The sequence below is a fragment of the Parasteatoda tepidariorum genome, chromosome 10 (assembly GCF_043381705.1).
Source record: "Parasteatoda tepidariorum isolate YZ-2023 chromosome 10, CAS_Ptep_4.0, whole genome shotgun sequence".
NCBI lineage: Eukaryota > Metazoa > Arthropoda > Arachnida > Araneae > Theridiidae > Parasteatoda > Parasteatoda tepidariorum.
Window position 1 is genome coordinate 86,075,820 of NC_092213.1, and position 11,426 is coordinate 86,087,245.

Genomic DNA, 11,426 nt, shown 5'->3' on the forward strand with positions numbered 1-11,426 from the left:
AAGGTAAATAAAACTTTTTTCGTGATCAGATTAAGTTCAGAAAGAAAAAAATACACAGCGCTTGCGATTTGTAACAGAAGTCTCACTGTATTGTGTAAATATATAGCATTGATTCCACACGAAGTACGCAGACGCGGTTTCCGACTCAATACGCTCAAGACTATTCAACATCTCGAAACGAAATCGTCTTCATCAGTGCTGAAACATCGGTATTAGAGCCATACTCATTGGATGCGATTTTTTTCACATGCGTATGGAAACCTATTTGAAAGTGTTTCGCCAGTAAATATTTTCCACCAATCTGGTTTTCATTCGCATGCCAAAAAATCGTAGATAGTGAGATATCTTAGGCTTTATTTCATTTATCGTTATATTGCAAGTGTTTTTTTTATATCGACGGCTTAATTCAAAAGATATAGGCATTTTATCATCCGTTTCATCCTTGCTATCAACATCGCTACTAGTAAGAATATTTGGTTTGAATCTAGAACGTTTTTTTTTTCAATATTAGTAGCGTGGAAAGCTTCTTTCCTCTTTTCCTGTCGCTTTGCAGGAAAAAAAAATCTCTGACATCGCTAGATATTGTCATTTTCCATCTTATTTCTTCTTCGAAATGGGCCTTGAAAAATAAGTTCAAATTTTTTTTTTTTATAATTATTGTTGCTTCACAAGAGCAACAAATAACCTTTTCGCTAGACATTATTTTTTTAAAAAAGAAAAATCTTTTTAGGCATGAAATTTTCCACATAAGTGCAAAAAATATAAAACGCTCTATTCTCGTAAGAAAACACAAAAAGCAAATTACTGCGCTAGCGATAAAAGCCGAAGTTGGCAAATGTCCCAAAAATAGCTTAATAAAGGGGAAAAAATTTCTCCCCTTTTATATCCAGTTATTGTTTGTGTTGGACACGGACTAGGGAGGTTAACGGAGGATCACGAGTGCTTTCCCCTTCCACGGTACGCTAGAAAAACAATTCTGTAAGAAAATAATTTTGCAGAACCATTATTGCTTCTGCAGAAATTTTCTGTTTCTGTCGAAATTATTTTTTTGTAAAACAGTTTCTGTTTCTGCAGAATCTTTTTTGAGAACTTTTGTTTTTGCCAAACCCAAAAATTTTATTTCCCAAATAAGAAAATCTTTCTGCAAGAACTCAGTCCCTTTCTGCGACAATGTCGCTGTGTCGCCGTGTTTCTGCCACGGGGGACATCGTTATGTTGTTAAATCAAATAGTGATGATAGTAACTGATGCAGAAGATGTAGTAAATGAATGAAATACTATTTCTCATTCTGTTGCTCTGTGGAAATTTTATTAGATTATATGGGAGGATTTGATTACGGTGACACTACTGCGGTTCGTAAAATATGTCTATCGATATATGGCGAAGACGCATTGCACATTTTTTAAAAAGGAAAATTCCAAGTTTGATGTTATGCATGCAAATGTCAGTAATTTTTATATTTTTTGTACTGATATTGACTTTTTCTTTAATAAAAGGAGTTTTCGGATTGTCCGTGTGACCTGTCCCGGTGATTAACCCGGATAATCGGGAGTACACTGTATTTAACTAATTTATTTAAATTAGATAACTTTTTTAAGTATTATGTTGCTCACAAAAAAATTAAAAAATATTTTATCTAGCAAATGAAGTTAACTCTTAAAACACTCTCTCCTCTTTCTGTAATGTTAAAGACTTTCTCGGCATTTTTCTAAAAATCCCATCACTCAAAACACTAGTTTTATTTGTACTTTAGTTTAATGATATTAAAGCATTTTCATGGATAGAGAAAAAGTCGAAATTCTTTTCATTAGTAAATACATTTTTCATACATGTGAATATATAAATGCAGCATATTGCAGTAATGATAAATAAGTTTAATAATAAACTCAAATTTCCTTAATAATAATAAAAAGATGTACAAGCTGTTAAAACTCCAAATAACTAAGTGAGTTATAATAAACTAAATATTTTTTTCAAGTCCACAAAATAAATGTAAATATTTAATTCCACTCAAATACATTTTAAATATACATACATTTAAATATACATTTTAAAGAAAATGATTTTTTTTTAAAAGTATAACTGATTATATTTAAAATATTTAAGTAATTGTTGTGAAAATTCCAGTAACTAAAATAAAATATTAAAAACATTGCACATTTTATATATTTTAATTGTTGGAACACTTGCAAACAAGATTATTTTTCTTTCAAAAAGATGTTTTATTTTTTAATTAAATGCATCATTAATTTGATTCAAAGTACAATTTTTTCTATAATATCATTCGAAATCCAAATAAAAGTGTGTGTAAAGTCAAGGGTGTAAGCTCAAGTTGTGTTGTAATTATCATGTTAGTAAATATTCAGGAAACCTGGAAAGTAATGACGGTTTGGCACATTGAATATTCGATAGTCTTAAAAATCCCTTTTATTTACGATCCGGAATTGAAGGGTTGTTGATAACGAGGGTGAATACATTTTTGATTAAAAATAAAATCTTGGTAACAAATATCAAGTGCATCGAAATGACATTACTCTCAGATCTCCCTAATATTTCATGAATTTAAAAGTTGTTCAATCCAGATGGGCGGAAACAACCAACGTAAGTATTAACAGTACTGACATTCGTACTAAAATATGAATCGATTGATTGTCTGAAATCTAAAGTAGATGATTGCATGATGTTTTTGTTAAGTTATTAGAATAGTTTTCAGAAGTTTAATTTTAAATGGGGGTACGCAAAGCGATAAACAACCCCTTATTGTGATGTAAATATAATCTAGACAATACTTATCATACTAGTGTCCATACGAAATATCATACAGTTTCATCTAAAGGGCACGTTTTCTTTTCTGTTCATGGTCAAAAATACTGTAAAAGGTGATCTAAAAAAATGGGCGTATAGTACTAAAAGTGTATCGCAGAAGTTAGAGAAATGCGAAATGTAGAGAAGATTTGTCACTATATTTTCTGCAATTCAATTAAAGTCTAAATTTCGACTGCGAAAAAAAAGAAACTTAAAATAAGAGCTTCAATAAACTTAAAACAAAAAATAAGAATAAAAGTAAGCGAGAATTAAAAATAAAACATAAATGAACTTAAATAAAGTACACTACAATTCTGCGAACTTAACAAGTAAAATAATCGAAGTAATGGATAAAATTTATAATTAAAGGTCGTGGAAAATACAATTCAATAACACTCTGCAACAAAATATCCATTTTACTTCATCAGTAATCTTTCGATGCATTTTGTATGCAGAATTTACTTTTGGAATAAAAATTAACTCGCTACTTGAATAAAAAGTTCTAAAAATATTTGGCAACTAAAATGGAAGCCATTACGTTAATTTGATTCTTTGGAATTGTATATTTTTGAATTTATAAACGAAACGTTATAAACGAATTTATAAAACATAATTTAACAAATCATATGTTTAAAAAAAAGCGATAGCAACTTTTTGTGCCCAACCACAATTTCAATTTTATTCATAATCCACAACATTCATAAATATATTTCTATTTATTATAAATACAATATTTTTAAAATATTACTCTTATGAATAGTAAATATGACTATTTAGGGATACAAGTTTTATTATTCTAAATATATTTTACCACATATGAATTAAAATCACAGATAACATAACTTAATGTTAGTTTTCTTAAGAATAATTTACTTTAAAAAAAATTTTTAAATTTAATTTTTTTAGATTATAAAAAGTCGTTATGACCTTTAATTTATTGATATTTAACCGAAGTAATGCAAAAAATTTTACTTTCCTTATTTCAATAAATTGTTCTGCTTATGTTACATACGTTCTTTGATTTTTTACTGCTAAGCTGCGCACTATAAAAAGTAAAAAAAAAATCCTCTATTTATTTTACATGCTATTTCCAATTTTGAAAAAATGTCATAATCATTAGTTCCAATTCTTGTAAGTTTGTTTCGATGAAGAAGAAACACAGAACGACGTTTTTTTTACTAACAGATAGGGAGAGAAAGCGATGAAGTCCTTTTAACACATTTTTCCAATTTTTTCACGAACTGTATCATATAAGTCGAAAAAAATTATTGTTGTTTGTTATTTACCATTGTGTTTATCAGTCGCCATTTTTTACTAGTGTGGAATAACTGATTCTGCAGAGCAACATGGTGCAAAGAGATGAATTTAAAAAAAACATTTCGATATTAAATATTTTAAACCAATACTACCGAAATTTTTTAGTATAACTACGTTTATTTTTGTATATTTTAATTCTGTTACTTCCACGTGATTTTTTTTTTCCAAATATATATCATTGCATGATCTAAATCATTCCTTTGAATTTAACAGCAATGGACAAAACTACAAAGAATCATTATATTAACTTGTAAAATAATATTCTTGCAACAATTCCTGTACTGATATTTATTCTTTGTATGTAAAATTTCATAAGGTTACGAATTTTTTTAAGCTTTATTATTGATATTACCCTATAAAATAAAATAAGAAAATTTACAATAAAAAATGCAGTTTTGCTTAACTAGTGTATGTAGAAATTTATATTTTTAGTCAATTTTATAAAGTGTTATATGAACAGCTTTTACTTAAATATTTAAAAGACGAATTAAGAATAAATTATCCAAATAAGTTCAATACGAGCACTATTTAAAAAATTTTAACGTACATTAAAAAGTTTTAAGTACGCTTTTAACAATATTCCATCTTTAGAACAGCAGCGTTTAGCAAAAGCTTTTTTTTAAACTTAATTTCAAAGAAAAAGAGAAATAAAACGGAAATTAAATAAATAATCTTTTAAACAGCAGTTATTTTTCTAATTGAACATTATTGAAAAAATACTCATTAATTATTTTTCTAAATTTAAAAATATCATTAATATACTTAAAAGATAAATATGACTTTTTACTAGCATGTATATCAACAAAATTGTACTTTGAATTCCGAAATGAGGCAATTTAAAATGCACACACATTTTTTAAAATAAAAAACTTAGACGGTAGCCACAAACAGCGCACCTGGAAAGTCATGAATTTCGGTATTGAACAAAATTTGTCGTAAAATGTCATGATTTTAACTATTTTTTTAAAAAATCATTAAAAGTCATGGATTTAGGTCACAGAAAAATCTAATGATTAAACTGGAATTTTCCCCTCCCCCAATTTCTTGGTGTTTCGAATATCTGATTTTGTAACAAACTCCCCCCTCACAGTCATATTTTATTAAATTATAAAATGTTTTTGTCATGTTCTTTAAAAAATGAAAAAATAAATAAATACCTACCGTCATGTCGGGCTACTTTGTGCAGGATTTCGCAGTTTTTGAACTTTGGCATGTAAAAAAACTATGTTAATTCAAACTTTAGTAAAATTTATCGATATTATATTCATAACTGGACTCAGACGAGTGAATTTGATCAATATTGTCATTATTTGTATGTAATATTTACAAATAATAAGTCAAAACATACCTTGCGCAAAGTAGCCCCCAAGTGGGGCTACTTTGTGCAGCGATAGGAATTCTGCTTAATAATCATGTTTTCAGTAAAATATTGATATAAAATTGTTAAAAAAGTTAATTGTTGACATTTTTAATAACAAAAACATCAAGATATGTAAAGATATTAGTTTGAAAATAATTTTCAGCGTAAAAAAAACCATTTTTTATAAAGTATTTTTTATTAAAAAGAATTTTTATTTCAAAACATTTGAATTTAAACAAAAGGAAACCATATACATTTTTGAACATTGAAATGGATGAAATTTCAGAAATAATAATTATTACCTATTCATTAACATTTATAATATTGATAAATTTGAACATAACACACTTGAATGAACATGACAGAATTTGCTCTTCAGTTTCTGTCAAAATCTCCTGATGTCCTATGAAATATATTTTTATGTGTTAAATCGTTTGATTAATTCATTGAAAAATCTTTGTATCTTTGTTTGCACGTGTTTCTTGTGAATTTTATTGGAGATAGTATTTCTGTGGGTTTTGTACTTCCGAGAAACTTCTGCAATCGACATACCACCAGCAACTGCTTACAAACATTGTTACAGCTTTTCTAAAGTGTAATTACGGTAGTTTCTCATTCCAGGTATTTTTTTTTATAACGTCTGACCATTTTTCTGTCGAAAAAAAAAGACGAATTAAACTTTTCACCAAGTAGCCCCTCAGTGCATTTTTTTTCATTTTCCGTTTATTTGCTCTTAATTTTCAATTTTTTTAACGCTAACATGATATAATTGTTTATTAATACATAAATAAAGAATTTTGCAATTACGACAATTGTTTTATCAACGTCTTTGCATTTCACAGCTAAAGTTTCCATGCACACTTTTCGACGTCTGACCTTCTCGGAAAGTTGTTGACATTGGATAAACAAAACACACTCTGAGATTGTTTTAAAATTTGAAAAAATGTTTGAAATAATAAAAGAGACTTCTATCTTCGAATTCCACACATTTTTAACGTGAAAAAAACGTAATACTGAATAGCAGCACTTGAAAAGTGCCAAATTCGAATTTTGCACAAAGTAGCCCCACATGGCGGTACGTCATTTCTAGAGCAAATTATCTTTTGAACTTCTGTGATTTCAGAATTTTTATTTATTTTTTTATTTTATCAGTTTAAATTCTAGCTGAAGCAAGCCAGTGATTGACGAATTTTTTTTAATTCCGAAATGAGAACAGAAAAATCAGAAGTATTTCTGTCCTTTCCCTTGAACAAGAAAAGTAACTTAATATAATTCTGCCTAAAAAAGAAAAAAAGTTACTTTCATATTTTTTCAGCTATTTTATTGCTTCAACTCTTTATTTACTCTGTTTTTTTTAAAATTAAAATCTATAAATATGAAGATGCAGAGTATAACAGTTTTGGTTACACCTATAATTTTAATTAATGTTATCATGATGCTTTTTTAGATTTAATATTGTGTTTTTGTGAGATAAAATAGTAGCTTCGTAAAGTCATGAAAAATTCTTGGTCATGAATTTGAAAATCTAAATTGTAGCCCTGTACTTATCTCTTTAATCATATTTTATATGGAGTGAGTTTTCTACACTCTGCAAACTCCTCCTGTTTTTAGAGTGTTTTGACTCACAGCATGATTGTGTTTTGAGATGCTCTTTTTTATACGTGTATTTGTTACCCAATTTATTATTTGTGTTTAAAAGAAGAGTCGTTATTAGAATCATCATTTGAAGACCTAAGAATTGTCATTCAATAAAAGAATTGTTATAAGTAGTCGAATGAGGACTGTCAAAAAAGCGAGTTCTTTCTAAATCTAGCAACCATGTCACCTTTTTTTAGCAATATATCCCTAACTGACACAAATTTTCCGTTCAAACTCGCCAGAATGACTTAATATCATTACAGGGTGCATAGCGCTTTTAAAAAGCGCTTAAAGGTGCTTATTTTCGAACTTGGTTTTCAAAAGCCCTTAAAGGTACTTTTTTCATTGGGTCTTTTTAAAAAGTATTTAATTTTCCCTTTTTGAAAAGGAAATTTATTTCTTTACCTTGTCCATTTTCGCCACATATTATGCAAAAGCGTGCTTTTTACATTGTTCTATTCAACATTTTCATAATTCATTCAACCACCATCTATTTCGGCGTACCGTCGGTTCATAGCGTATGAAAATAGAGTTTGATAAAATTCTTCTGAGTCCGCATGTGCGTCTACTGAGCTGAGTTCGGTGAGATTATTGCACTCTCATGTGCAACTCTATTGCATTTTGAAAGATATTCTCCATTTCAGGCTTCATTTTCCACCTTCGGATATAGAACCGAAAAATCTCTCGATCTTTTATGATGGCTAATATAACCAAGAAAAGAGGTTTTTTTGTCAGAAACTGGTTATTTTATCATGATCATGTAGTAAAATTATTTTGCATTTTGTTAACGTATAGAGTGCTTAAAAATATTTCTTTGGTGCTTAAAAAGTACTTAAAAGGTGCTTATTTTTTGGTCAAAGATTTGGCTACGCACTCTGCATTAGTATCTTTGAAATACAGCAGATTTGAGCTCTGAAATTGTATAATTGCTTTCTTTCATTAATAACGAAATTATCTGTTTGAAACTATCGCCTAGCAGATCTGTAGTAAGCAGTTGTATACTTTCTGACCAGAAGTAGAGCTGGTCAAGAGCTCTAGATTGTTGTTGTTTAAATTCATATTAAAAACACCTTCCACATAATGTTGGTCTGTATGTTAAGAATGTTAATTAAGGTAAAAATCCTGTAATGTTTATAATGTACGAGTTTTTCTTCAAATGTCATAACTATGATTATTGTTAATTATTAATTTCAGATGGAGAAAAGTAGGAACTGATTATGTTAAAAAGTATCTGGATAAAGAAAAGAATGAACAAGTATGTTGAATTTTTGAGCTTAAAGCTTTTTTAAAAATTGTGTTGGCAGAATTTTTTCAGTCTTTCTTCGATTTACCTCTCTAGTACTAACAATATCTTTCTTCAAGATACTTTTAGTAATAACAAATACAGTCATACCTCGATATAAGGTCACTTTTCCAAAGTCCCGGTTGACTGAATAGGAATTATTTGTTACAGATTATCGGATATATGGTCAAGTTTTAAAAATAAAATCGTTATCGCTTATAAGGTCATTTTTATCTGAGGTGTAGCCTGGTGTCCACCACATACATAGAAAATTGTTTTCGTCATGCAGGTTTTGTGAGTTCTCTGAATATCATGGATGACGAAACCGAAGAAAAAGACTATATTCCTCTATCTGTTCTGATGGAAGATTTGGAAAATCGTGGCTATGCCATTGAAGGGGAGGCTGTATATGGTTTGACTGATGAGGAAATTGCCACCACTTCTGAAGCTACAATTTCTGAAATTGTTTTACAAGTTGTGGACAATGACAGTGATCCTGAGACTGTAGCTGTAACCCAAAGGAAAAGCTTCAATACAATAAATGACAAACGAAATTTTTTTACAAACCATGAGGGAGCTGAGGAACATTTTGAGAAGTTACAAAATCAGTTATTGTTCGAAAAATGAAGCCAAAAACGAAACGACCTGCATAAATGATTATTTTAAATAAGGTTGGATGTCTATAAACTTTGAGGAAATTTGTAAACAGCTTTATTTTAAATTAAAATTTTTTTCAAAAATTCTAACTTTCTTTAATTCTTTATTAATTCTGTTAAAATTTATTGACTTAAATATTTAATTTATGACCGTGTTTTCGTTTGTATTACCATTTTTAAAAATCATAATGTGTACTATTTACGTGCTTAGTTATGAACTGCTAATGAATCTGTTAAAAGGTCACCCCGCTTATAAAGTCACTTCTGCAATGTCCCTTAGGGTGACCTTATATTGAGGTCTGACTGTATACATGTTACAAATTTAAACTAATCGAAGCTTCAACATAAAAACTTTTTTAATAAAATAATTTTTAAAAAATTTGAATGTGTAATATTTTTTTAATTCTAATATTATGGGTGACATTTTCCAATTTCGTAAGGTGAAAACCACACTGATTATTTCCTTTTTTGTAAATCATCCTCACATTAAAAAAAGTAAGAAGAAGAAATCTTGAAATCTGTAGCAGTAACAACCAACGGAGAAATCACGCGAATTGGACTGGTCAAAAAAGGATTACTAAATGCTTGTTTTCATTTTGAGATATCGTTGTTGTAATAAATAATATTGTATTAAAATTATAGGATTTTCAAAACTATGTGGAAGTTAAAAGTATTAAATGTAAATAAAAAGTGGAGTAAAAATTTCTGCAGAGGAGAAAACCAACTGAAAAAATTATGTCACTGGGGTCATTAGTATTTTTTAGTTTTTGTAGAATGTGCATCCTTCCCACATGCTGAAGACTAAGCATTTGACAATTTGTTCTTTAGTTTTTGACTAGGAGACAGACCTTAGAATTGCCCGATTCAACCGTTAGCCTCACTACCTTGAAGGATGTTGACGATAATAATACTGCCATCACTGAGGGACCAGGGGTCAGTGAATTGCATAATGAAGAAACCAGACAAATCTACTCTACTTACTTTAATGAAACCGCAAACGACGATCCTGATCTCCCCATCACGAGTTATCGGGAACAGGTAAAAAACATTTTACTCTCTTTTTTTTCTGGTTTCAAATTTCCCCAAAATTTGAGTGCAATATACTTTATGGGTTGCCACTCCACAAGGAGAACAGAGAAAAAACCTGGAAAATACAAGGAATTTTTAATATGTACAGGGAAAAGTGGCAACCTTTTCGAGTGGCAACCTTTCATGTTAAGAGATAATCAGCTTGAAAATTTCATATTAAACATGTAAAATACAACAATAATTGATAGTTGACTCACTGGACCAAACATAAATCAATATTTCACGTTATGCAGTTTCGTGTTAATGAGGTTCAACTGTATCAAACAAATCTATTTTAATTATATTTTTTATCTGATCTCTTTTTAACGTATCACCAATCTTATTCGCAGGATAATGAAATGACATATTTGTGAGTCTTGATTTTTAGGATGTTTATTTGATATTTGTATTCTCTGGGTCATATTGTTTGATTTATAATGTTTTTGATATTACATTGTGGTGCAAATTGATGTTATTTTTAGCTGATCTCTTTTTAGCATATTACTAATCTAACATGCAGGATAATGAAATGACATATTTGTGAGTCTTAATTTTTAGGATGTTTATATGGCATTCGAATTCTCCTCGTCATATGTTTGATTTATAATGTTTATGATATTATATTGTGGTGCAAATTGGTGTTATTTTTCAATTTTAACTATGCCAGGCTTTATATGATTTTTTTTTAAATATTTGAACTTCTCTAGTAAGTGAATTTACTTTGTTGTTTGATTTTGCCCGAATCTCACATTCGAAAGAGAAGTAGTTGTTTACACAAAGAGAAGTAGTTGTTTATTCTCTCTATAGTATTATTTACAGAATGGTTGTTGTTTTCATAGTTATATGAATATTTCAAATATTATTTTACTAATAATATATTGTAAATATTAATTTATACTCTTAATATATACTATTAATTTAGTATTAATATATACTTCAACTCTTTTTTTTTTTTTTACTCTGTTTTTTTAAGTTTAAAATCAATAAATATGAAGATGCAGAGAATTACAGTTTTGTTTATAATTTCAATAAATGTTATTATAATGCTTTTTTAAAATTATTATTGTGTTTTTGACTTCAGACTTATTTTATTTATTTTATCAGTTTGAAATTCTAGTACCGGCATTTTATGTTACACTTACTTTTAAGAAGAAATAAAACAACTTTAAATTACTACATATATCTGACTGTATGTAATTATATGCTTTTATATTTTTTTCCAGCTAGTTTATTGCTTCAACTCTATTTTTTTTTTACTGTTTTTTTTTTTAAAGTTTAAAATCAAAAAATATGAAGATGC

The 11,426-nt window shown here is 28.5% G+C and overlaps 2 protein-coding genes across 2 annotated transcripts in view; both read left to right on the plus strand.

Annotated features, from left to right (window-relative positions):
• The window catches only part of LOC139426911 (uncharacterized), a gene marked incomplete in the record, with an annotated part of 50,827 nt that overhangs the window by 32,251 nt on the left and 7,150 nt on the right, over positions 1-11,426 (plus strand). Inside the window, 3 exon segments of the mRNA XM_071187050.1 lie at positions 8,315-8,375; positions 9,887-10,096; positions 11,350-11,384. Coding sequence (XP_071043151.1) covers positions 8,315-8,375; positions 9,887-10,096; positions 11,350-11,384 — 306 coding nt within the window.
• LOC107456081 (spindle E) overlaps positions 1-11,426 on the plus strand; it is a 153,037-nt gene that overhangs the window by 2,517 nt on the left and 139,094 nt on the right. The window lies entirely within an intron of this gene.